Here is a 25,257-nt window from a genome sequence, read left to right on the forward strand (position 1 = left end):
ACCGGTATTGGTTATAAATACGAAAGCCCGGTGGTGACTTCCCGCTTCATACTTCTCACTTCATACTTCACACTTCATTGTTCACACTTCTCAGTTCAGACTTCATACTTCAAAGTTCAAAGTTCATACTTCACAGTTCACTCTTCATAGTTCACAGTTCATACTTCAAAGTTCACACTTCAGAGTTCGCACTTCATAGTTCACAGTTCATACTTCACAGTTCGCACTTCATAGTAAAAAGTTCATACTTGACAGTACATACTTCATAGTTCACGCTTCAGAGTTCGCACTTTATAATTCACACTTCACACCTCCTACTTCTTAATTCATACTTCACAATTCACACTTCTTCCTCTTCTTCGTACACATTACTACACTGTCAGACCAACAGCCTAGATGAAACCTGTGGTTTGCCGCAGATCCTCAGTGCCTCCAGTTTCTGGTGGATTGAGGTATCTATCGACCAGGTTGCAGCTCGATCCTTTTCTTGCCTTTTGCATCTCTGGAGTATATGCTCCATAGTCTGAACTTCTTCACCACATGGACAAGTTGATGATGGAACCGGTTTGTATTTCTTGTACATGTGAGCATTGGGCTTGTTGTGCCCTTAGCGAAACCTGACCAGCATCACATGTCCAGATCGATAAAGGAGATAAAAAACATCTTCCTCTATCCTTGGTCTCCTTAATGCATTGGTGATAGTGACTTTCTCCTTACAAGTGTTGTTGGTTGTTCAGACTAAGCTCTTAGCTTAGCCAGTTGGTCAGCCTCTTCTTTGCCACAATGGGATGCAATTTTTCATTGCAGGTTATACTCAGGCGCTGCATTCTACTGGCTTGCTGCGGAGCTTTATTGTTTTCAGAGTTTCCATGAAAGACAGTGCACCTGTGAGAAAGACGACTTAGGAGCTTTCTTGTGCCGAGTCTTGAACCATTGAGACGGCCTTTATGAGTGCTTCATTCTCTGCTTTGTGCTGCAGTGTTTTCTTTTGGCCGCATGTAGTGTTTCTCTCTTGCAAGATGGGTATTGAATGTAAACTCCTTCTCCTCCGTCTTCAATGGCACATGTGGATGTCCAATCTGTATAGACATGAGTACATGTTTCTGGAGGATAGTCTTCATTGATCATAGCCAGTGTGAGGCTCTTCCGAATACCTTCATCCTTTTGCTTCCCACGGTCAAGATGAGGAACAGCAAATCTCACAGTCACTGGGGACGGATCATTCGCTAGTGGGTATATAATGTCTTCGCTACCTAGGGGAGTCGTTGGTATGTTTAGCTCAGTTTAGAACTCTCGATGGTGTTTCTTTGTCTCGCAAACAAAGCTGCTACGCTTGAGCCAAGTTTTTGTGTAGCCATCCAACTTGGCTTTCATGGGATGGTCTGGTAAAGACCTGATCTTCTTTGCTTAAAGCAGGGCCTTTGCAAGCCTCCTGTCTTGTTATGACTACACAATTCACACTTCATAGTTCGTGCTTGACAGCTCATACTTCACCGTTCATATTTCACAGAAACTATGAAGTTGTGAAGTGGTGTGAAGTGTGAACTGTAAAATATGAACTATGAAGTGTGAACTAAGAAGAATGAACTATTAAAATAATAATTGATATGAACCATGAAATGTAAACTGTGAAGTGTGAACTACGAGGATTTAATTTTAAAGTGTGAACAGTGAACTATGAACTGTGAAGGGTGAATTATGAAGAGTGAGCTGTGAAGTGTGAACTATGAACTGCGAAGTGTGAAGTATGAAGTATGAACTGTGAAGTGTGAACTGCCAAGTGAAAACTATGAAGTGTGAACTGTGAAATGTGAACTATGAACTGTGAAGTGTGAACTATGAAGTGTGAACTGAAAACTGATGTATATATATATATATATATATATATATATATAGTATGAAGTATGGACTGTGAACTATGAAGAGTGAAGTATGAACTATGAAGTCACCGCCGGACTTTCGTATATAAAAGATTCATTACCATTAACTAAAACATTGACTCTAACTGTTAGGTTTCATTCATACCTCATGACATTATTATAGTTCTGTTATTGAATATATTATGCTTCTCATGCATGTCGCTAGCATGTGGAAAAATCCCACAAGGATATATGGATACAATCAATGGCTCTGAAATTACCGCGAAATGCAACGAAGGATATCAACCCGAATACTATAAATTGACGTGCTTAAGTAATGGAAGCTGGATTCAAGAAGAAACATGTACATCAAAATATGGTAATATTACAATATGTTCTGTGTGGTAGTTTTCAGATGAGTGGTAACTAACTCATTATGATAACAGTTAGCATTAAATACATTTAACGATTTATTTAGTTCATTAATGGATATATAGTCGATATATAGCCAACCCAGGGGAATATAGATATATTATTTCGAATCTCAAAGTCGGAAAGACATCTAACAGCATCTAAAAGTGGCTTATGAATGTTCTGGAACAACCAGTTACCGAACAAAGAACACAAAGTTGCAAACGGGTTGTTTTACTGATTCTTTTTTTTTCAATTTCAAAGGCTCTGTTTTACGAAAACCTAGTGCATTCCAGCAGATCTTTTGCTAGAGTGTTTTACAGGGACAAGTTACTAAAGTCAGCTGTAAAACGTTACGTTTAAATGCCGCCCATGAACTGGTTTACGGGGCATCTGCCTTATGCATGACGATGGATCTGCAACCTATATCACTATTGTGCAGTAATACATGTATTTAAAGGACCAGCACGTAACGCAGTTGCCGCACCGTATTTGCGAATTAATATTATCACATGTTTGACGTCGAGGACGTGAAATAAAGCCATTACATAAGTTTGTGTGTGCACTAGTATAATAAAATTTAGACCTTTACGTCCTTTATCAATAGGAGACGTTGATTAATTTTACTTGGTCCATAAATAGGGAAAGAAGGAATAATTTTTGATGTTTCCACAGGAAAAGCTTACATGTTATAAAAAATATTACATATGTGTCTTTCGACATTGAATTTATTGAACTCGTTGAAAAAAATTGATAAAATTTATAATACGATTTATTATTTTATTCAACTCGTTTAGTAAAAGACACTCATGCAATATCCTCTATTTACGTCATAAGGGCATTTTAAATTTCTAATGTGGATAAAATATAGAAAATCAAGATTTTTTTTCAAGGTACGTGAATTAAGTTATTCTAGTGTCATCCATTTGTATTATTTGCTTGGCAATACATTTCAAGTTCTTACATGTATAGTCCAAGGCAACGAATAATATAGTTTTCAGGTGCTAAAATTTATACAGTTTGTGAAACATCAAAAGATTCATTAAGTTTATTAAAGTATAAATAGATGAAATATATTTTCAAAAAGTCGCGTCTAAGACACTGAAGCTCGTATGTTAGTATCGTTATAGATGTGAAAATACCGGCTAATATTTGCAGCTTATCCTCTTGATATTGACGATATAAGACTGGCATACTCATACATACCTTCAGAGGGGCGTGTTGAAATTTTGGTAGACGGGGTATGGGGTACAATCTGCGACAATAACTTCAACATTAAAAGTGCAAACGTTACTTGTCATATGTTCGGACTGCAGTAAGTAAATGAATTGCAATAAAACTGTTTAGTTTTATTCTGTTAAACCAAACTGTTTTCACTCTTTTGAAACAATCTATTTTTAAAAGTTACATATGTTCTAAAAGAACCTGCTATACATATTTATTACTTTCTAAATGCCCGTTATACACACACAGTCAGACAGGGTCACAGACATAACTGACATAGTTCTACGATAAATGATGTTGCCATTGAAAGAACTTGCACTCTTTTTGATAACCAGATTTTCCGTTTAGATTTAATATATCAAGCTGTTAAAAGTGAACAACTACAGCATTTTGGTATTGCTATTAGTACTTTGTCTTAAAAGCTTAGGCTTTAAACCTTCTTCTTACTTTTATATACAAACATAATTAGTTGATTACACATTATGATCGAACAGAAGCTGTTTAGTATGTTGAGTAGATAAAGCCTGTCATTATCATCCATTATGTGTTTAAATTACAAGCCAAAATGCAAAGCAAAATCTATTTGTAAAGAAAATAAAGGCTATGTCAATGCTCCGAAATCTTATTTAAACTGGGAACAGACGTATGACTTTGGTTTCGAAAAAGATCGACATATTGGCTAACCGAACATTACAGACCAAGGTCAGTCCGCATGCTATCCGCAACGCCAGAACATGGCCGTCTACATAGCTAGCTTGCTGTCTGCGTAGATCAGCCTAAATGGCAAACACTGATCAGCCAGGACAAACAGGTTCGACATTTGTTGCAATTTTGAAAATGCCTCCAGACCGACCATCAGCGTTGTATTTCGGAAACTGAAGAGAGGCGGATGTGGAGCATCAAGAAAAAATAGCTCCAAAATTGTATCGAAGGTATGCTTCTAAAATATATCTTTATATACTACATTACAGGGTCGTACGGTATTACACAAATGCTGCCGGTTATGGTCAAGGTAGTGGTCCTGTCTACATAGACAACTTAAGCTGTACTGGATTGGAATCTCACGTTAACAACTGCACTTATGACGTTGCAAACACGTGTACACATAGTGATGACGTATCCGTTGTCTGTACAGGTAAAAGTTCTAAGACTTTAACACGTTTTTGTTGGAAATATTTTGAAGTTTTGTACACACTTTTTAGGATTATTGAGGTTCCGCGAAATGTTGACTGCCAAATTACAAGATCACATATTTCGAACATAGCAATTTTGCTTTTAAATGGAGGCCCCTTTGTTTATTTGACATATTTGCTTTAAAAGATCTGGCATTTTGAGATATATCTTCAAACGTCTACACTTTCTTAAGGAAACACAATGGTTATATAATTACGTACGTTTCATGAACACTTTTGTAGTTTTATTATATGCAGAATACGTTTACTTTTGTTATACTTAATTTATTGTTTAATATTTTTAAGAAAAATGCGATATATTCAGATCTATACTACAATGTTATACACTAACGAAAATATGTTTCCTATGATACCGACAATAATAAAAGATGTTCATTTAGTCATGTACGAACTCAAACGCAGTTACTCAACAATTCTTCACGTTTGAAAATGCATTTAAAGCCTCATACAGTACGTGTATTTCTCCTGAGGAATCTTTTCGAGCCTTAAATTTTTAAACATGGAGTTCAGTGTCGTTCGTTATCTACAGGATACCAGCTAGACATTACAAACATTCGCTTAGCAGGAACATCGGGACCTTATCATGGACGTGTTGAATTGGAAGTCAGTGATACTTGGGGAACAGTGGGAGATGATTATTTTGGGACATACGAGGGACGGGCAGTTTGTCGTATGCTTGGGCTGGAGTAAGATCATATTCCTCCGTCTAAACATGTGAATGAAATCTAATTTAATAATTATACACAATACTCGTTGTGCATTATTTACCTCTAACTCAGTTGCTCTGTTTGTACATATTTAAATGCAGTACATTTTCAGGTCAAGTTATTAATTTAATCTCAGCTTACTTTACCGTGTACATGTGTTGCTGTGAAGACATTTATGTTACTATGTGTTCACTCAATGTCTGGAGATCTGTACATGATTTTTAAAACGATAACTAATTGAATGCGACCTTAAGAAGGGTACAGATAATGTTTGATTAATTTATTAATTGAAATCATTTCAGAGATGTTAACATGATTGTCGATTTTACCAGCAAAAATTTTATAAGCGGGTTCAATGGTCGTTATGAATTTTAACCTTTTTGTTCAGTTTGCAAATAGCAAACATCACTTAGATTTTTTTCTAATTAAGAGTGCAATCTTCAAATTTGTATTACATGAACCCATAATGTCTCAATAAACCATCCATCTGGCCTACAGATGACATACACGTGCATTCAGTAAACGTGACTATAAATTCAAATTTTGTATACTGTCCCTAATTATGTTTCATTTCAGATTTGAATCACGCCGCATTGGAGCATATTATGGACAAGGCTCTGGACCAGTACTAGTTGATCGGCTCGATTGCCCTTATTCAGCAACGCATATAAATCAATGTAGATATTCGGTAGACAACTATTTTAACACGCAACATTATGAAGATGTCTCTGTCACTTGCTGGGGTATGTCAAGTTATCTAAATACGTGCATTCACGTGCAATTGTGCATTCAGACTATGACGGAAATTATGATGAAATAATTCTGCTCGATAATTGATATGTCAAGTATAAATGTACCTTATGTAATACAGACATCGCACCGATTACACAGCGCACGTAGAACGTACACGCAATCGAATGTTTTGTGTTCGTCAATAGTTTGAATACTGACCAGAGTAATATCATTTTATGTCTAATTATAAGTTTGAAAATTAGCGCATCGGGCTGATAGATGTATGTTATTGTACTTTCCGTTATTTCAAATAAAATTTTGATGCCAATACCACGTCCACTATAAGCCAATGTACAAATGAATTATATATTCGTGTCTATAGTCATCGCAAGCTCCTAAGATAATAATGACGATAAAACAGGGTAAATGCCTCGTACAGTTTATGTATTGATGATTTAGATGGGATACTGTTACTAAAATAATCTACTGACACTAGTTTCTGAACTGTTTTGTTATTCTAACGACTGAAAATATTTATGTTATACCTCCCACAAGATTCCTACATTTTCATTTGATGAAAATTGGTCACGTGGCAGCATCATTATTTCTGTGGAGTTTCAGTAGATTTTCAAATCGTTTTAGACTAAAATATATGTGGTCGATGAACATAATTCATTATAGGTTTTGTCAGTGACCCACCAGGGTTAATATGATAAATAGGGGAGATCTGCTAACGCATCGGTCCTATTAACAAACAAACCTAATAAGTAATAATGATCTAATAGAAAATCTAGAAAATCATCATTAAAAATGTGTATTTACCAAGTTGAACACACTTTCTTCCTTTACAGGGCCTTCGCTTAATATAACAGAAGCAAGACTTGTAAATGGGACTGGTGCATATGACGGGCGTGCTGAGATAAAAGTTAATGGGACTTGGGGAACTATCTGTGACAATAATTTTGATATATTAGCGGCAGACTTATTTTGTAATATGCTTGGACTGAGGTAATGCTTTCCGTTAACCACGAACATTATATATAATCTTGTCGTGTCGTTAAAAATGAAATTGAAATATTGCGTGATAAAATGATGAACAAAACAATAATCCGTTCCATTTTGATCTGTTAATTTAAAGCAGCACCAACACGATTGTCATATGGCAGCGTTTAACCTTTTTCAATCTGAAATTTATACTGAATATGGTTCAATTGTAGTGGTATTAGAATTTGGTGTTCCCATATGTATCGGGTGTTGCCTTGATATTTTTCACAGAAGTTGAAATCTTAACGTCACATTTTTAATTTTCTGATTACTGTAAAACAATAAGGACTTTATATATTGTACATAAATACTATTTAAGGAAATCTATAAGTTTTCCCATCTATGTTTGACATTATTTCTCTATAATTTAACATATTCGATTTTAAGAATGGACGTACTTTAAAGTTAAACTGAACGCAATGCATATTTTCAAATTTTTAATTATATCAAGTTAATATAAATTTTGTTGTATACAAATCTTTATAAACACTTTATCTATAATCTCAAACATGCATAATAAATTCCATTGGTAGAGCTGCGAGATATTTTACTGGTGCTTTGTATGGAGAAGGCAGTGGACCAGTATTCATTGACCAGCTACACTGTGACCAGTATGACGCAGATTTAAGTAGCTGCCAGTATTTATTTCTAAATGAGTGCACACATGACAGAGATATTTCTGTTGTCTGCAATGGTTTGTGATCATAGTTTTTAACCTAACGACATTTTTGTGTATCTTTTAATTGAAAATGTTCTTTATCGTTGCATTGTTTCATTACCCTCTCTACATAAATCAAGCACAGCATGGCGAAAATAATCTTAGTTTAGCAATATGTTTTATCAGTTATGTAGATTTAAATTGATAATCTTTTAAGCAAAACAGAACACATTTAGACGACGGATTTATAGCTTCCAATTTGATGTTATTTATCATTACATGATACGAACTTACAAAATGCAGAATGTGGACAGCCAGACATCTACTACTGGGACATTGGTTACTTCAGTTACAAAGGCTCCGTCTTGTATGCTGATTGCTCTTACTACAAAACCTACGTAGGTACATTGCAACTAACATGTGACAACGAAACACAAACTTGGATAAAGGAGGGCGAATGCCAGGAATATGGTACTTATATGACTTCTCGTCATAAATTTGTATTAGTATACAAATGATTGTCCATGCCATCCACGGTGCGATATGTGCACACCACCTGGAAATAAGGGTTTGTAAATATGTATACACGTACATAGAGACTGAGCACATTTTCGCACTAGAACAAACATACAGCCAAGGAACAGTGAAGATCACCTTAAGATCAGTGGCAAAAACACGAATTTGAAGTATAAACTGGTTATCGTGGTGCGTCAACACCACCATGTTCTTGTATCTGAGGATAATGCAAATAAATTATTCGCTTCTTGTTTACTTTTGAACATTGCCTAAAGCGTTAACGGATTGTATGAACGAATTATCTAAATTCGGTTTACAAGAAAGTTTTGAAAGTCAATAAATATATCAATCGTGTTTATTTCAATTTGATGTTGATTTCCTCGATAGTGACATCAAGTACAATTAATATACTAACGTACAATCTTAAACAACTATAATAATAAACAAGGATAAATGCTTTTACAACGAATGTTTTCTAATTAACATTTCTTAATATATAATCAGAATGAAATAATTACACATTATTGTGTTTGTTTCAATGAACCTTTAAACGTCTATTTAAAAGTTACTGTTTCCTTTTCTGCGTAATTGATTTGTAAATATATGTCATTGTAAACAGGTTTTCCTTTGAATATAACTGAAATAAGGCTTGTTGATGGACTAAATTCTACAGATGGAAGGGTCGAGATTATGTCTTTTGATACTTGGGGAACAATATGTGATCATTCTTTCGGACTGGAAGAAGCAAACACTATATGCAGCATGATAGGTTACCCGTATGTGTCACAAATTTATACATAAAATGATGCTACATGCTTCAGATGGCTTTTTAATATATTTATACAATGTACATGTAACATGAGGTGTGTCTGATCGGTATACGTCAAGATGATTAATATTAATTGTTCTTACAACACAATAACAAACAACAGTACCTTTAAGATGTATAAACAGATGTTTACTTATTTTAAATCAACTTGTTGTTATATAACATTTAAATCATTTACAAGAACATTTATAAGGACTATCTGTATTTCTTATTTTATCAACTCTACTCAAACATTTTGTAGCCCCGCTGTTAAGTACTACACCTCGGCATATTATGGCGAAGGAACTGGACCCATATTTGTGGACGACCTAATCTGTGGAGAAAATACGTCACATATTAACAATTGTACCTACAATACATATGACAACTGCGACCATGGGGACGATATATCTGTTGTTTGCACAGGTAAATGGTATTGATATTCTTAGATATCAACACTTTCAGACATAATGTGTCACATCTAATTCTATTCTATAAAATGCTATAAAGTCAATAGAAATATAAAATGCTATAAAGTCAATAGAAATATAAGTATGTGATGGTTTTGGTTACTTTTAGAATGTGCCGAACTGGTAATAGACAACGGATTCGGCAACTCCTCAGCGACCAATTACGGTGCCATCGTAGAGGTTTATTGCGACAGGAATTATAAAGTGGTTGGAGACTCTATTATCATCTGCCAGATGAATGGCACATGGAGTGACAATCCAACATGTGCAATCATTGGTATGTCGAGATCAATTTATCAATAATCACAAAAGGGACCTCCATGGACGAGTGGTTAAGGTTGTTGACTTAAAATCATTTGCTCCTCATTTTGGTTCGAGCCTCAGTCGGGGTACGAATTTTTCATGTAAGGAAGCCATCCATCTTGCTTACGGAAGGTCCGTGGTTCTACCAAGGTGCCCGCTCGTAATGAAATAATACACGGAGGGGCACCTATGGTCTTCCTCAACCAGCAATGCTGGAAAGTCGCCACATTACCTATAATTGTGTCGATGCGGCATTAGCCCTAATAAAATAATCACAAATTCGAAATAGTTTCGCATGTGTTGAAATATTTAGACTTGCTTTAAATATGTTGCTTCCCTGTTTGAAAGTTCATTGAAGAAGTATTTGAACTTCGTACTTGTAGCTGATATAATTAGTAAAAATGCATACTTTTCATAGATTGTGGAGATCCAACACCGGAGCACGGCTTTAGTAACGCATCTACCACTATTAATGGAACAACAGTCTCTATCGGGTGCAACGAGGGGTATTATATGGTTGGTGATGACATAATCAGTTGTCAGGAAAATGAAACCTGGACAGATGATTCGATTTGCAAAGTTAAAGGTAGTTTATACGCATATAACGCATCAAACGTGGGACTAAAATTCTAAAATACCTTGAACTTGATACAGAGCGTGAACATATCGCATTTTTCTTTCAATTTTAATTCCGCTCTACATTTGAGCAGAGCCATGAGAAAACCAACATGATAGTGGCTTTGCGACCAGCATGGATCCAGACCAGCATGCGCCTCCAGGCAGTCTGGTCAGGACCCATGCTGTTCGCTAACGGTTTCTCTAATTGCAATAGGGTATGAAAGCGAACATCATGGATCCTGACCAGACTGCGCGGAAGATCAGGCTTGTCTGGATCTATGCTGGTCGCAAGGCCACTACGTTGGTTTTCTCATGGTGAGGCTAATATAATGATGTATGGTCTTACTCAGTATGAAAACGCTATGGTCCCTTAATGTTCACATTTTCTCATTCGTGGCAAGTAAACTTGAATATACTAAATATAAAACCCATTTGGAGGATTTCACTAAATAATATGAAATATGAACAAAACAATTTGATCTACAGAGTACAGTGTTCAACAAATCGTGTCAAATCAAAATACGTTTTCTACACAGATGTGATTGATGTATAACAATATGTTGGGTTTTTTTCTGCAGATTGTGGTTACCCTAGTGCACCATATGCAGACATGTCCTTATCTGACAACAAAACAACATACGGGGAAACAGTTCTTGTAACTTGCTGGACTGGATATACCTTGTCCGGTAGTTCTACTGTGAAGTGCTTATCAAACGGAAGTTGGGAAATGATGCCGACTTGTACAATTGAGGGTATGTTTTGTAAACATGTGTTTTGTATTTGTTTTAAATATGAAATTGTTCTATTTGTGTTAGAGACAAACAGGACTTCACGGACGTGCCACTGACCTCCTATCAGCCAGCTTCTTTATATAAAGAATTCAACTACCCGTGCGACGTTCGGTGAGAGGCAAGTGATGGAAAGTCAGTGATCTTAACCACAGAAGCCTCCTTAACTTACAGTGAGAGATAAATTATGACAAAAAAAGTTGCAGTGTAAATTCTTCACATCTGCTCTTAGACTATATAATGGAGATACTTTGCGGAAGTACCACACTTGCAGCTATGACATAATACATACTTATTGTCTTTTTAAAGTGTACTTAAAATCTTCAGCATACACATAATTCTCACTGTATTATCTAGTCAAATCAAAACTACTAATTAAAATGAGATCAATGTCTAATGAATGTTATAACATTTACAGACTGCGGTGATCCTACTCCAGTCAAAGGTTCAGTAGACAGAAATGAAACAACATTTGGTTCTGTTGTTGAGGTAACATGTGACCCTGGATATAACATATCTGGAAACTCAACAATAGTTTGAGAAGAAGATGGAACATGGTCCGCTGACCCAGTCTGTGATGCAACAGGTATGAAATTATATCTAAATGAGTTTTTGATATTGCATGTCGTGATGTTTTGCATGTATGGTAGATACCATCAAACCCTAGAAATCGGAATATATTTGATTTTCAGATTGCGGTATACTCTCAGTACCAAATGCTGATGTTAACTATTCTCAAGGGACTACTATTGGATCTGTTGCCACTATTGTGTGTGATAAAGGTTACGACATAAAAGGCTCATCACTAGGAATATGTTTAGACACTGACACTCGCGCCAGATGGAACTTTTCTGCTAATTGTGAAATACAAGGTAAATATTACGTCATTAATTTACAAATATAAAGTCATATCTTTTTATTTCGTTTCGAAACCTTAGTATAACATTATCATATTACCTACCATGATAATTTGATTAGAACGTATGGGTACAGCTTTTGCAAGTTATTTACAATGTCTATGATTCCAAATAAGTTTCCAATCCTCTATTTTTCATATGTATTTACCATGTTTAAAGTGTGTGATGACCCTACACCTGTAAATGGGCGCATATTTCAAACTGACGGAACAGATATGTATGTGTTTCAAAATTACGTTGAAATAGAATGCAAAACTGGGTATGAACTTCAAGGAGATAGTGTGATCACTTGTGACGCTGGAAGTGTTTGGAGTGATAACACAACCTGTGTGAAAATTGGTAAGCCTTTTTGCCTAGTAAACTAAGCTTGTAATACATTTAATTAATACGGTCTTATCATCAACACTTAAAATCTGAAAATCATACTAAATAACGACGAATTTCTTAAATGCCTAATTGCACATTAGCTGCAGAATTTACGTGCTTAATCAACAAAGACAATGCAAGCAAAGAAATGTTAAATTAGGCTATTAAAAGTAAATTTCAGATGAAAAAAAAGATCATGAATACCGACACCTTATAAAATGTAACAACAAAACATATATATTATAAAATTTGGCTAGTCATTTCTAATTTATGTTGTTTACTCATTGCCATTTATGTCCATGTAGCTCATTTGGATATAAAATGTAAAACAATCCTTTCAAAGCGAAAACTGCAACCAAACAGAGTAATAGCTGACAGGGTTTGATTGAGACTGTTCCTGAATGTTTATACAATCTTCAACACTCCGCACGCGCCCTTTAGCACCGGCTTAATGCATCGCCACAGTCACAACTCAATATCAGTTCATAATTTAAGGCCTAGTATTTTTCTCTTGAAAATTGCACTAAAGTCTTAACAGTTGGTGAAATTACCATCAACATAGAAGCATATGATGTAAAATGTTTGAGTCTCGTTTAGACCGAAAGTATACCCTAAAATATTGAAATCGCACGTGAAGTCAAACTCCGATATAAAAATATCACAAAGTTCATTTTAAAGTGCAATATGTATACTGCAAACTCTTACATCATTTTGTCGAAATTGTTCCTGGTTTTTGCATTAGACACAAAAAGACAACCGCATGTAAAGTTAATTTAAAATGTTGTTTGTACGTGCATTATTGACCACAGCTAGCTAGGTAAACCTATACACAATGTCCTTTAATATAACCTGTTTATATACATGTAAATTATGTGTGAACAGGTAACACAAATTGGATACACTGATGGTGTTTGGATTTTTGTGTATAATTCAGTAACCAGGTAAAATTTTAAAATAGTTCCCTTACACTTTGTTCTTCACGGTCTGCTTTACAATTGGCTGTAATTATCTTCTAAATGTATTGAATATATATTGAGTTTGACTGCACATAAAGTTGCAAAATGTTGTCATTTTGGCCAGAGAAAAATATCAAATAAAGGCATAATACAGGTAGTGAAATGCACATCCTTTTATTTGCATATGTTCACATAAATACATAAAACATAATCATGACAGAATTAATGACTTTTTTGTTACCACTTATTCATCTTTTATTTTTATGAAAATTTGCATGTAAAATATTTAGTAAAATGGCCGCCACAGTGACGATGCCTTAAGCGGAACTCTGTTACACATTTATGAAAAAAGTACCAGTAAAACAACAACAGTTTACATTAAATTAAACACTTGAACATTAGTAAAAATAAAATATACAATACTCTTTTCGCTTCTGGCAACAGTTGAAGTTTTACTCTATCATAATGTAAACGGAGCAACTACATGCACAATTATCCAAAGAAGGACCAAAAACAAAAACGAAATTAAATCAAAATGCAAATATTTATTTTATGCCTACCTTTCAAAACAGATTGCACTAAATGTACTTTTACCTAAATACATGTTAGCAGTTGGACGTGCAGAAGGAACAATCTTTTAGTTATACTAAGTATAAAAGCACGCCCGCATAGCTCAGTAGGGAGAGTGTTGGTCTACGGATCGCGGGGTTCGATCCTCGTGCTGGGCGTATGTTCTCCGACACAATTTGATAAAAGACATTTTGTCTGAAATCATTCGTCCTCCACCACTGATAATTCATTTGAGAGGTTGGCAGTTATTTGCGGAGAACAGGTTTACATTGGTACAGCATCCAGGAACACTGGTAAGGTAAACGTCCCGCCGTTACATGACTGATATACTGTTGAAAAACGGCGTTGAACCCAGAACAAAACAAACATAAACTCTAAGTATCAAAATGAGCTTAATTACACTAAGTATAAAAGTAGCTTGATCACGGTTGGAATTGTTAATAATTCATTCATTTGCACTGATTAGATTGTGGATCCCTCACTACACCTTTGAATGGAAACATGGACGCTTCACTAGGGACAAAGTACAATGCTGCAGTTTCATTCACTTGTAAAGAAGGATTTCTGCTAAGTGGTGAAGAAACGACTTTATGTGGAGAAAATGGGGAGTGGAGTTATGAGGCACCAACTTGTGTTGCAAAATGTAAGAAAGATGACGAAATGAGCGTAGTATCGTTTGGAGTAGATGGATCTTTATATTTTACATTAGTGCTTCAAATGATAAACTTTGTTTGCGTTGTCACAGGCATAGAATAAAAGAAAAATGTATTCTAAACTTTACAACGAATTAGTCATTTGTCATAAATTATAAGTTACCAGTAAAACTAAAACTATAGAGGGAGGTTATATATTTGCTTTGGGACAAGTATTATAATAATAAAAATCTTTTATATCAGGAAAATGTATATAAAGAGTAAATAAGTTTATATGATGAAAGAAAAACATACGCTTTGTTGTGTCAACTTCCAAGGTACTTTTTATTGCAACTGTTTCTATTTTGCCGTTTATTGTTTAATGTTGCAGCCGATGTCGGGGAAAACTGCATTGATAAAAATTACTGTTTATATGAGGATTCAAGATGCATAGAGTTTGTTTGCACATGTATCACAGGGATTTATGACACTCGCACAAAGAAATGTGATACAAGTAAGTAATAGAAATTTGATTCTTTATTTCGGTAAAAATGGATTTCATAATTATGGAGCAAAACAAAATGAAAGAAATATCTGATATGTCACTCGTTTATAATTATTTTCATGGTTCAAGTTTTGAATAGCGAAACTTGTTGCTTAATGAATGTCAGTTGAAATGGTTATAAAAGCTTTGTAATATCAACAGACCTTAAACATCAAATATTTTAGTTGATTTCATATATCAAACGTAGTTGTCGGGGTTTGTTTTTTGGGTCATCTTTGACGCTTATCTGAATGAGAAAACATGTCCATATTTTGCTTTTTTGCCGAGTTGGATAGGGCCTTTATGGTCAAAATTATTGATGGGTCATTGATTCTTCTATTCTTCTGTGACTGGATCCGTTATGACATTTTTCTTTTAATTTTTGTAGTTTAGAATTACCTTTAAATGTTTAGAAAATAACCACATTGATTCATTTACACAGAGCGTTATTCAGACTTAAAACTTCACCAACTGTTAAACAGCGTGTAAACAATTAATCTATTTCCTCAGTTTGTCAGGTAAACGCACTTTGTAAACTAGAATAGGATCCAGTAGAAGGGCAATCAACACCACAAGTGCCTCACTGTGTTTAAAGATATTTCTAGTTTTACTCTAATTTAAGAGTATTTCAGATTATTTTTACAGAACAAACTATCAATACATTTGTTGCTATTACAGCAACGCAAATGTGTTGTAAATTGAAGTATATTCAATTTGTCTATCTCTACATATATTTAAATTGTCTCTTTCAAATGACGTTTATATATATCTTAAAAAGTGAGTCCATTTAAAATAATTATATTAGGTAGGGTCTGGTTTCTCAGTTTCTTTCCAATTAACAAAATTTTGGAATACTTTTGTATTCATCCGGTCTTATTCTTCTTACAAGAAGTGTTTTAATGCTGAGTCCTAATCTCTAATCCTATGCATGCTCATTTTGCATGAATGACATCAAAGCTTTACACTCCAGTGCCATTACTGCCATTTGGTGCAGAGGTTGGTGATCTTGCCATACCAAAGCGAAGTTTCTGTGGACCAAAATTACATTTGACTTAGGCTTTCCAGTTTTTGACAAAATGCACACCGATTTGTATGTAAGTATTAAGCATTATGGTTTTTCTTATGCCTTGGAAATATATATAATCTAAAAAGATCGTTAAAGCCATGCAAAATGATACGGGACTATTTGAATGCATTGCTTTTTGAAACGACTAAAAATAATCTTTACAATTAAAATAAGTACATCGAAACAATGTTTTTTCTTTTTTTTAAGAAAAGGCTAATATTTAACGATAGTTTTGTTTTCGGATTCTGGACTAACTGTTCTCAGCAAGTTACTGCAACTTGCCGGTACTAACCATTAGATACCCTAGACACTCATTAGAACAATTCAATGACGCGTTACGATTTTTAATCAACTAGTGTATGTTAAGAAATCTAAACAGTTTATTTGATTCAGATTCATACGATGTGTTTTATCGCGTTGTTTTCTTTAAAAGGTGTGCACATTTGGGTATGTTAGCTTCGATAATCAATTCAGCAACCCAACGCCTCCAAGAAACAAGAACACTTTACGGAACCTTCAGAGGAGGGTGTTACTTGCACCATTTTACGGACCAATAGATAGGCGAAAATCAGGAGAGGTGCTCTATCGATCATCAGCATAACTAAGTTTACAAAAAAACAAACAGACGATTGAACAATTGATTTATACATTGAATCACAGTGTCAGGAATTTGGGAATTTGGACTTCATTCGATGCCAGTACGTTTTGATAGCAACTTGCTTGATGTCAAGCGCTGGGAAGGCAGATTCGACAATTCAAAGGTTAGTCTGAAACACATACGTTTTATATTTGAGGGCTGAACCTTAATCTAATTTCAAATTTATATTTTGACCACTTATACATTATCAGATGCACAGTTATAACAGTTTTCTTTTACGATCTATTCATCAATGCCTCATGTAATGTATTGCTCTTATAAAATGTTACCATAAAAATGTCTTCAATAACCTAACGTTAATATAAACTGTACAATGATTCGGAGCATGGTTAGGATTGGGATTTCTTTCGCCTTTCACAACTTTAGCTACCCGTGTATGTTACTTTATTGGGTATTTTGTGTTACTTGATATAATTTTTACTTTGTCTGTATATAATTTTCATTTGTTTACAAATCTAATAATTCTTTCTCTAAAGACATCAACCTTTCAAGTCGTGTTTGTGTCCGACGGAAGGTTGACGTATGCATTTTACATATACGGAAATGGCAAGATGCAATGGGTGAACAATCTATCAACGAGTACTCAAGTCTGGGTTGGTTATACAGTGAACTCGTTGACCTACACACATCCTTATTCATTTTCCAATGCAGCTCTGCAAATGGATGCTAAACTGACTATTTCTTCCTCTAAACGGGGTAAGCGTATTTTTAGGTTAGGCACGCTAAATGCCTATTTCAAATATGAATAATTAATGGTATGAAATATTAAAACCACTATATATATACATATATGCCTGAAGCGTGATAAATGGGAATTGACATTCCTACATTTTTTAAGTGATAACGAGATAGCTAAGCTCTGAGTACGGGTACTACTGATCGCAAGCTGTTTAATGCTGAAATGATATTGATGTCGTTTTTGTCGATTAGATGTGTCCGGACTCGTCTTCAGACCACTCAATTCAAACAGTATTAAACACAGTAACGCCGCTGTTGACTGCATTAGATGGTATAATGAAAACTACGAAGAGAAAAAACGACTTGATTACATTGCAAGCTTGACACCAGAATGTCCCTGTGATATACGATTGTCACGATTCGATCCTTGGTTTTGGAAGATTGGACTGTATAGATGGCGCCAAGATTTGAAGTATAAATGTGTTGATATGCTGCAAGTTGGTATTTTTGGACATTATGGAAAGGTATTATTTTATGTACATCTGTGCTCTTATAAAAAACATACTCGTCTGAATATTGATATGCTACGAAGAAGATGCTGATGCAACTTCTTGTACTATTTTTCATAAAATTAGCCTTACATCAGTTGTATTCAAAAGAAACCGCAAAGAGTATTGTTTAATATTTGTTAAACTTGTTTTTTGCTACGATTTGCGCAAAGAAGTAATACTTTAACTACATTGAAACAATATTGAATCCGATCAAGCATTTTTACATTAGGACTCTTTTTGGGCTTGTTTAAACTGTAATTAGTTTCGGATGCCATTGTCCTATGGGAAGCTCTTGATCTTTCTTTACCCAATTCATCAAGGCGAGCATTTATTTATTTTACGAGAATAACACTACAACTAATGGAATCCTTTAGCCCGAAACTCTTCTCTTATTCAATAGAAATGTAAACATACATGCTTTGTGAAATTATTTTGATGATACCAAGCGTTGTGTAATATTTAAGGACGTTATACATTTTGTTGAGAGATAGGGTTGGCAAAAAAAATAGGTTCTAAATGTACCGCTGGTTTTAGCGCTCTTTCTATTATTATCTATTTACATGTGTGTTTCTGTTAATTGTGTGGCACGAAACATGCTGTTTTAGTGGCATTATAGGTCATGTCAAAGAGATGAAGCGCTATGTATGAGGTGCATTATTTGATTGCCTAGTGTGATTATGCATGCAGTAAATTGCCAGTATGAATAAAGCCGTGTGCCCATTGGTAATTATGCAATATATTCGTGCAAATATCCTGTACATACATATGTCAGTTCTGTTTTTATCTTTAACTGTATTTTTTTTTTACAATTTCAGTCCTGCTGTTACGATTTGAACACTTGGCTTTGGGTGTATGAACGACCACTTGCTGGGATTTCCAACTGTAGAACGACGACATCCCAGCAGAACCAAAAATTGAACGATGAAAGGCCAAAGAAAATTGATGGACATTGTCCAAACTATTGCAATCTTATTATGAAGTAAGACCTACTGGAAGCTGTACAGACGTCACGTATAATTTTTTGGGTATGTGATTTGCTAGTGGTAACAACAAGTTTTACTCTATGAATGGTTTAAGAATGTTTGTTCCAGAAAACGAACACTACTATGAAAAACTATGTCTTTCTGTTATCACTGCAGAAAGTTCAGGTAAAGCAGATTACAGGTGTTTCAAACTGTTATTGCAAAATCCCTAATCAAAATAAACATAATATAGTACAAGCTAATTACAATACTAGAATTATTCTACTTAAAATATGACAATAGGAAAGATTGATACATACAATTTAGATTTAGGTTTCATAGAAGTAAGCCCTGCAGTGCATCCTTATTATTCAATTAGACGTATTGTGCATGCAATGTTTTATGTAACAGGAACCTTCTGGGGAGACCCGCACTTCAGTACACTGGATGGCATGAATTTTACCTTCAACGGACTTGGGGAATATTACACTTCTTCAGATTAAGTACCAGGCCAAATGATCTTTGATCTCAAGCAGGACAGAAAGGGACATTAAAGAGGATGGCAATTCATATGCTACAGTCTTTACTGCATTTGCTGCGAAAGATTCGACTGATTCGTCAGTACATGTGGAACGTAACAAGGACCGAACTGGTAATTATAACAATTTGCTAAGCAAGTTTTAAGCAGAAATTTATTCAGACGATTAAAAAAAAAATGATAAAAGTTAAGGGTAGATTTCTCGGAACCACAGAGCACCAAAAATATCAAACCTAGTTTTTTTTATTAAGATCTGAACCTTTCCTATTTTGTTTTCTTTTGAACTGAGTTGGACTTTTTCTGAAAACGTACCGTCATTAATTTTGATCACATGATAACAATACAGTTTATCATAATACAGGTATTAATATTTATGGAAACGAAGAAGACCTGACAGACCAATATAATGCAAATACAGATGAAACGGATCCATTTGTTTGGTCTTCTCTGGACAACAACTTGACCATTGCAAAACGGAATCACAGTGTGAACGTATTCTTCCAGACTTGTAGTAAGAATCAATCATGTTTTAACTGGTGCTATTTTCATGTAGGCTGATTTTTTAATCCAAATCTCAATTCTGGTTTATATTAGGTCATAAATGTAATCAATATGAGGAAGTATTTAGATAGCAGGGCTTTATACTTAGTGTAACTGTTTTCACTTGAGAACATGCTCAAAAAGAAATAATAAGAAAAAACAAATTTTATCCAGTATTTCACAATGAATATGATCTAATAATAATTATTCACCATTATTTGCAATAAACAAAGAATTCACACATTTATCATTACACCAATACAAATATAGACTGCCTGGCGACATTAAGTTTATCAATATGGAGAACAACCATCGGTGCCTCTGTGAGCATTGTTGTAAGTATGGGTAGGCACCTGGGTGATACCACCGATCTTCAATAGTCCAGCTGAATTGCTTCCTCACAATAGAAAATAAGGTAGAAATGTACAGTCTTTGCATCAAGCCGCAACAGATTGATTTTATGGATTATCAAGGACAACTCTAATAACAGAGTGGGTAATATGTTTTGATGGTGGTAAGAATACATATATGGTTGTAACTGCGTCAGAATATCGCTAACCATATCGATAAAATATCGGAATGATGACTTTGAGCACGTTTGTCCCTACACATTTTAAAAATCTAACAAAGGGGCTCCTTGGAAACTATAACGGAGATGCAAGCGATGATTTTGCGATGCCAAATGGAACGGTTCTAAAAGAAAATATTACCGAAAGAGAAATATTCGAATATGGCAAAACATGCAAGTATTTAATACATTTGAATAAAAAGATATAAAGTTATTTATATACAAGTCGCATACATTTCTCATCTTACAGAACTAACCAAAAAAAAAAAAAAATAGAATAATGTCAGTAGAGTATCATTTCGTCTGTATTCTTTGAGATAAAAGTCTAAAATATGACAGTAATTGTAAAACACACTAATCAATGATATTTTAAATTTAGGGGCAATAAATCCAAACAATTCTGCATTCGTGTATGACGTTGGAAAATCCCATGTCGATTTCCATAACGAAACGTACGTTCCAAGATTTTTGGACGAAGCTGATCCTCAGCTCATAGCGAAAGGTGAAAAAATATGCGAAGGTTCAAATAATACTGAGTGTGTGTTTGACTATGTTTTCACGGAGAAACCTGATATCGCAGAGGAAACCAAAAAGATCAAAGGACAGTCAGATGCAGACAAAGCAGAAATCGGTAATTTTTGTCAATAGATATTAAAAAAATGAAAGATATATAAATTCTTGTGTTCTGTAAAAATGTGCCAGAATATAAATTATCTATGAACTTTACATGTAAATCTTTATCAAACAAATTCATTTGACATTAAATTAGCTTTCAAAGCACAATTATATTGATTCACGCTAAAACAGGTGTTTACACTCAAAGACATATATGACAAGCTTTCACTTAAAAAATTATGCGACTCATGTGTGTGCTGCCTACACAGAGGACAATTCTTACTTGATTCGTAAAATAAAATGATATTCACATCAAGTTTGTGTACATTTTTGTCAAACGTATATGATATTTCTTGAATGATTTAAAAGTGAAATTTATGTAATAGCGAAACTAATGTACATTTACTTGAGAAAACATATCGTGATAATGTATAGCATGCCGCTTGTTATGTTTTTATGCAGCGGCTATGCATCTATTTAGCAAGACTTATCTTTATCTTCTGTAACCAGATAAATCTGAAAGACCATGTTTCATAGAAAAGAAACAATATAGGTATTATAAAGACTTGCCCTCTTTACGCAAGAGAAACAATTTGTTTATAGAGTGAAATGTTGAGTGAAGGGCATTTATCAATTATAATTCTGTCCATGTTATGTCAGTGCAAAGGAAAAGGAAGCTAGCTATATAACCTGTTATAAATGATACCACAGTAATGCATCTAACAGCCCTAAAACCGTTTTCTTTGACTTCTCATATCTGTAGAAATTTTCCGTATTTTGAAGAATATATATCGGCGTAATAGATCATTCTCTTTCCATAAATATAGTTCTCAACTTTTTACTTTTAAAATTAGAGTTATAAAGCATTTAAGGTTTGGCTTATCTTTAAAGTCACAGCAACGTACAACTGTAGACCTTAGAAATGTTTGCGTGATACTGTATTCGCCCCGTTTTTCAAAACGTGGCATTTTCGCGGATACAATATTCGCGGAATCGTATCCATCGCAAATCCCGCGAAAATGAAGTCGCAAGTGAACATATTAGTATACTAAGGTAAGTATTACGGCATAATTGCATTTATAGTATTCTCGAAAACATCGTTTTATTGTACCCCTAATTATAAATGCACCCCTGTCGTTTTCATCTAAATAAACGGTTATTCACGCCCCGATTATTGATACACAATACATTGTTGTTATTACACTATCATTTGTTTGAAATTTATAGGAGTATCCTTTATTAGACGATTAGACAACACTAAGTAGAAATATCCACAATATTTTACTAACAAGTAATATATCGTATATGCTGCCGACTACAAGTTATATTTCTTTCGATAGTTGCTAGATCCCCTAAATATCTTATATTGACAGGTCTATTACGTCCTACAGAAGTCGTCTGTCAATAAATTGAGTTAATGCTGATTTCTGCACTCATTTTAAGTTATAAAGAGAATTGTTTTTATGACTCCTGTAATATCAAATTTTAAGACATTAACACTAATAAGAAAACATAAACTGCATTAAACTACATTATTAAAAAAGGGTTGAAAGGATCTACATCAGTGTCCAGGCATGTGTTCTATAGCGGATAGGTGAAGCCGCAGCTAGAATCCTACGCGTTTGTTTTTGTTAGATCAGAATCTAATTTTACGGTAAAAAGTACCCGCGAAATGCGCTGATTAAAAAGGCTAGTAAACAATTCTAGGTTTACAGTATACATTTATATAATCTATGTATTTTGTATATAAATCTTGCTCATAATTACATATGACATCAATTTGCAAAAAGGGCAAGTTTTCAAACTTAAGCTCAAATGCAAGTTAAAGCAGATGTTTTACACGTAAGATGATCTTTGCGTTCAAATTCCCTTTATGCACTTATGCCTACGTGGAGGACAATACTTACATAATTCTAGTAGTTAACATGTTATGTTGTCGTGGCGAGTACATTTATTCTCAATGATATTCACATTAAGTTTATGTATTTAAACTTTTGCCAACATTTATAATTATACTTACAGGATTACAAACTAATACAATAAAACTAATGTACACTTACTGGAGAACACACCATACATTGATAATGTTTCAATAGACGTTTAGAATGTAGCTGCCTGGTATAATTTTGTTTCACTTTACCTTTATGTAACCAGACAACCTCGGAAAGACTATGTTCGATAACAAGCAACTATAGATATTATTTTTGTGATTTTATGCATATTCTTACATGTATCGGTTGATAACAGTTACTTTATGAAGTAAACCATGCAACATGTTTTCCAAAAATCAAACATATATCTGTTTACAAAATTATTGTTAAACAGATGAAACTGTCCCAACACTTGACGGATGTTCAACAGTTAATGTGACAAAAGGACAAAATGCGTCATGTAAACTAAATGTTGGAGACGGTGATACAGTAAAAATTGTTTCAAGCAACGTCAGTGCTGAGATTGATCAGGACTCATCAACAATTACATTCGTTCCTAAAACAGATGAACCCGTCACGATTCGGTATAACGGTCTTTCAGTTCTTTGCTTTGCAAAATTCAACATTAAGCTCCATGAATATGACGTTATACGAGCTTCCTTAATTTTATGAAACGTAATGAAATATATTAGGATGAACATCATCTTAGTCTTAAGGTATAACCTTATAATAAATCGTAATAAAGGATGAAAACATATGTAGAGTAAGTTATACCGTAAGATCATGAAACATGTAATTGTTTATATCAGACATCAACACAATTCTTAATAAGGTTGTTCTTCTGGTCTTTTCGTGAGTTTTGAACATATTCCATTACTATCGATAAAACAAGATGTATGAATAGAATTATATTGTATTAACATTACACTAAGGTTTTGCGTAAACGCCTAAACGCAAACAATTTTATCTTTAACAGGGTAGTGGCGGAAAATGAAAATGGTCGATTATCTCCGGCTTTTTCTGTGAGTGTATTACTGTGTACAGGATGTAGCAGTCATGGTGTATGTACAGGAGTTCCAAGGACCGATCCGCGGGAAAATGAATACTTTCAGTATTCCACGTGTGACTGTGACCCTGAATATGAAGGTTTAATTTCTGACTTCACTTTTTTTCAAACTAAGCATTAAAGTGGATTTTCATTGCTATAATACAGAATGACTAAAATCACGGTAATAAATGAAATCAATAATCTTTTTTACGATAAACGAGTTTACCACTTCATATTTTATTTTCATTTACTAACAATGACCTAAATGTAAACCCTTAATTGCTTGTACCTAGATGCCAAAAAAATGTTTGAAGAAGTTTTTATCCTTGCTTCATTAGAACATTATATAACATTTGCTACGTAACAAAAGCTTTAAGAATGACTTTTTTAGTATAAAACGCCACGAAGCAATATTATAAAAGATTTATATTATCATGATGAAACGAACGGAAAGTTTCACCACGTCAGTTCCAAATACGGGGTACTTGATACAAAACCAAATGACAGAGTTACCGACTTCTAAACAACACTAACATAGGAACATAAGAATATACATGCTTGTCGATAGATTGACTTTAAATGAATATCATTACTATGACAAACATTCGTTGCATTTTGATCCCTTAAAAGGAAAGTTGACCTTCTCCAATATCCTTTTGCTAGAATATATCATAAATTGTGATTGACTTATAAAAAAAGACTAAAATTAAAAAAAAAGAAATAAGATAAAGATTATGTTCAGATATCTTAACCGATATGCAAGTCTTCTCTGTTGCTTCATATTTT

The 25,257-nt window shown here is 34.2% G+C and overlaps 2 protein-coding genes across 2 annotated transcripts in view; both read left to right on the plus strand.

Annotated features, from left to right (window-relative positions):
* The window catches only part of LOC128551169 (deleted in malignant brain tumors 1 protein-like), a 29,847-nt gene extending 12,878 nt beyond the window's left edge, over nt 1-16,969 (plus strand). The window contains exons 10-29 of the mRNA XM_053531685.1: nt 2,086-2,238; nt 3,429-3,585; nt 4,466-4,629; nt 5,217-5,373; nt 5,971-6,137; nt 6,978-7,134; nt 7,704-7,864; nt 8,132-8,299; nt 8,964-9,120; nt 9,415-9,578; nt 9,732-9,899; nt 10,344-10,511; nt 11,122-11,295; nt 11,750-11,917; nt 12,024-12,203; nt 12,408-12,587; nt 14,607-14,783; nt 15,164-15,286; nt 16,287-16,410; nt 16,816-16,969. Of these exons, the coding sequence (XP_053387660.1) occupies nt 2,086-2,238; nt 3,429-3,585; nt 4,466-4,629; nt 5,217-5,373; nt 5,971-6,137; nt 6,978-7,134; nt 7,704-7,864; nt 8,132-8,299; nt 8,964-9,120; nt 9,415-9,578; nt 9,732-9,899; nt 10,344-10,511; nt 11,122-11,295; nt 11,750-11,871 (2,237 nt within the window). The 3' untranslated portion in view covers nt 11,872-11,917; nt 12,024-12,203; nt 12,408-12,587; ... (2 more) ...; nt 16,287-16,410; nt 16,816-16,969. The remainder of the gene's footprint in view (nt 1-2,085; nt 2,239-3,428; nt 3,586-4,465; nt 4,630-5,216; nt 5,374-5,970; nt 6,138-6,977; nt 7,135-7,703; nt 7,865-8,131; nt 8,300-8,963; nt 9,121-9,414; nt 9,579-9,731; nt 9,900-10,343; nt 10,512-11,121; nt 11,296-11,749; nt 11,918-12,023; nt 12,204-12,407; nt 12,588-14,606; nt 14,784-15,163; nt 15,287-16,286; nt 16,411-16,815) is intronic.
* Nucleotides 16,970-20,863: 3,894 nt separating this feature from the next.
* Nucleotides 20,864-24,813, plus strand: LOC123541968 (mucin-like protein). The gene is made up of 4 exons (XM_053531821.1): nt 20,864-21,051; nt 21,257-21,508; nt 23,818-24,007; nt 24,400-24,813. The coding sequence occupies exons 1-4, from the start codon at nt 20,889-20,891 to the stop codon at nt 24,608-24,610; spliced, it is 816 nt and encodes a 271-aa protein (XP_053387796.1). The 5' UTR covers nt 20,864-20,888; the 3' UTR covers nt 24,611-24,813.
* The last annotated feature ends 444 nt before the right edge of the window (nt 24,814-25,257 follow it).

Source organism: Mercenaria mercenaria, chromosome 19 (assembly GCF_021730395.1).
Source record: "Mercenaria mercenaria strain notata chromosome 19, MADL_Memer_1, whole genome shotgun sequence".
Classification (NCBI taxonomy): domain Eukaryota; kingdom Metazoa; phylum Mollusca; class Bivalvia; order Venerida; family Veneridae; genus Mercenaria; species Mercenaria mercenaria.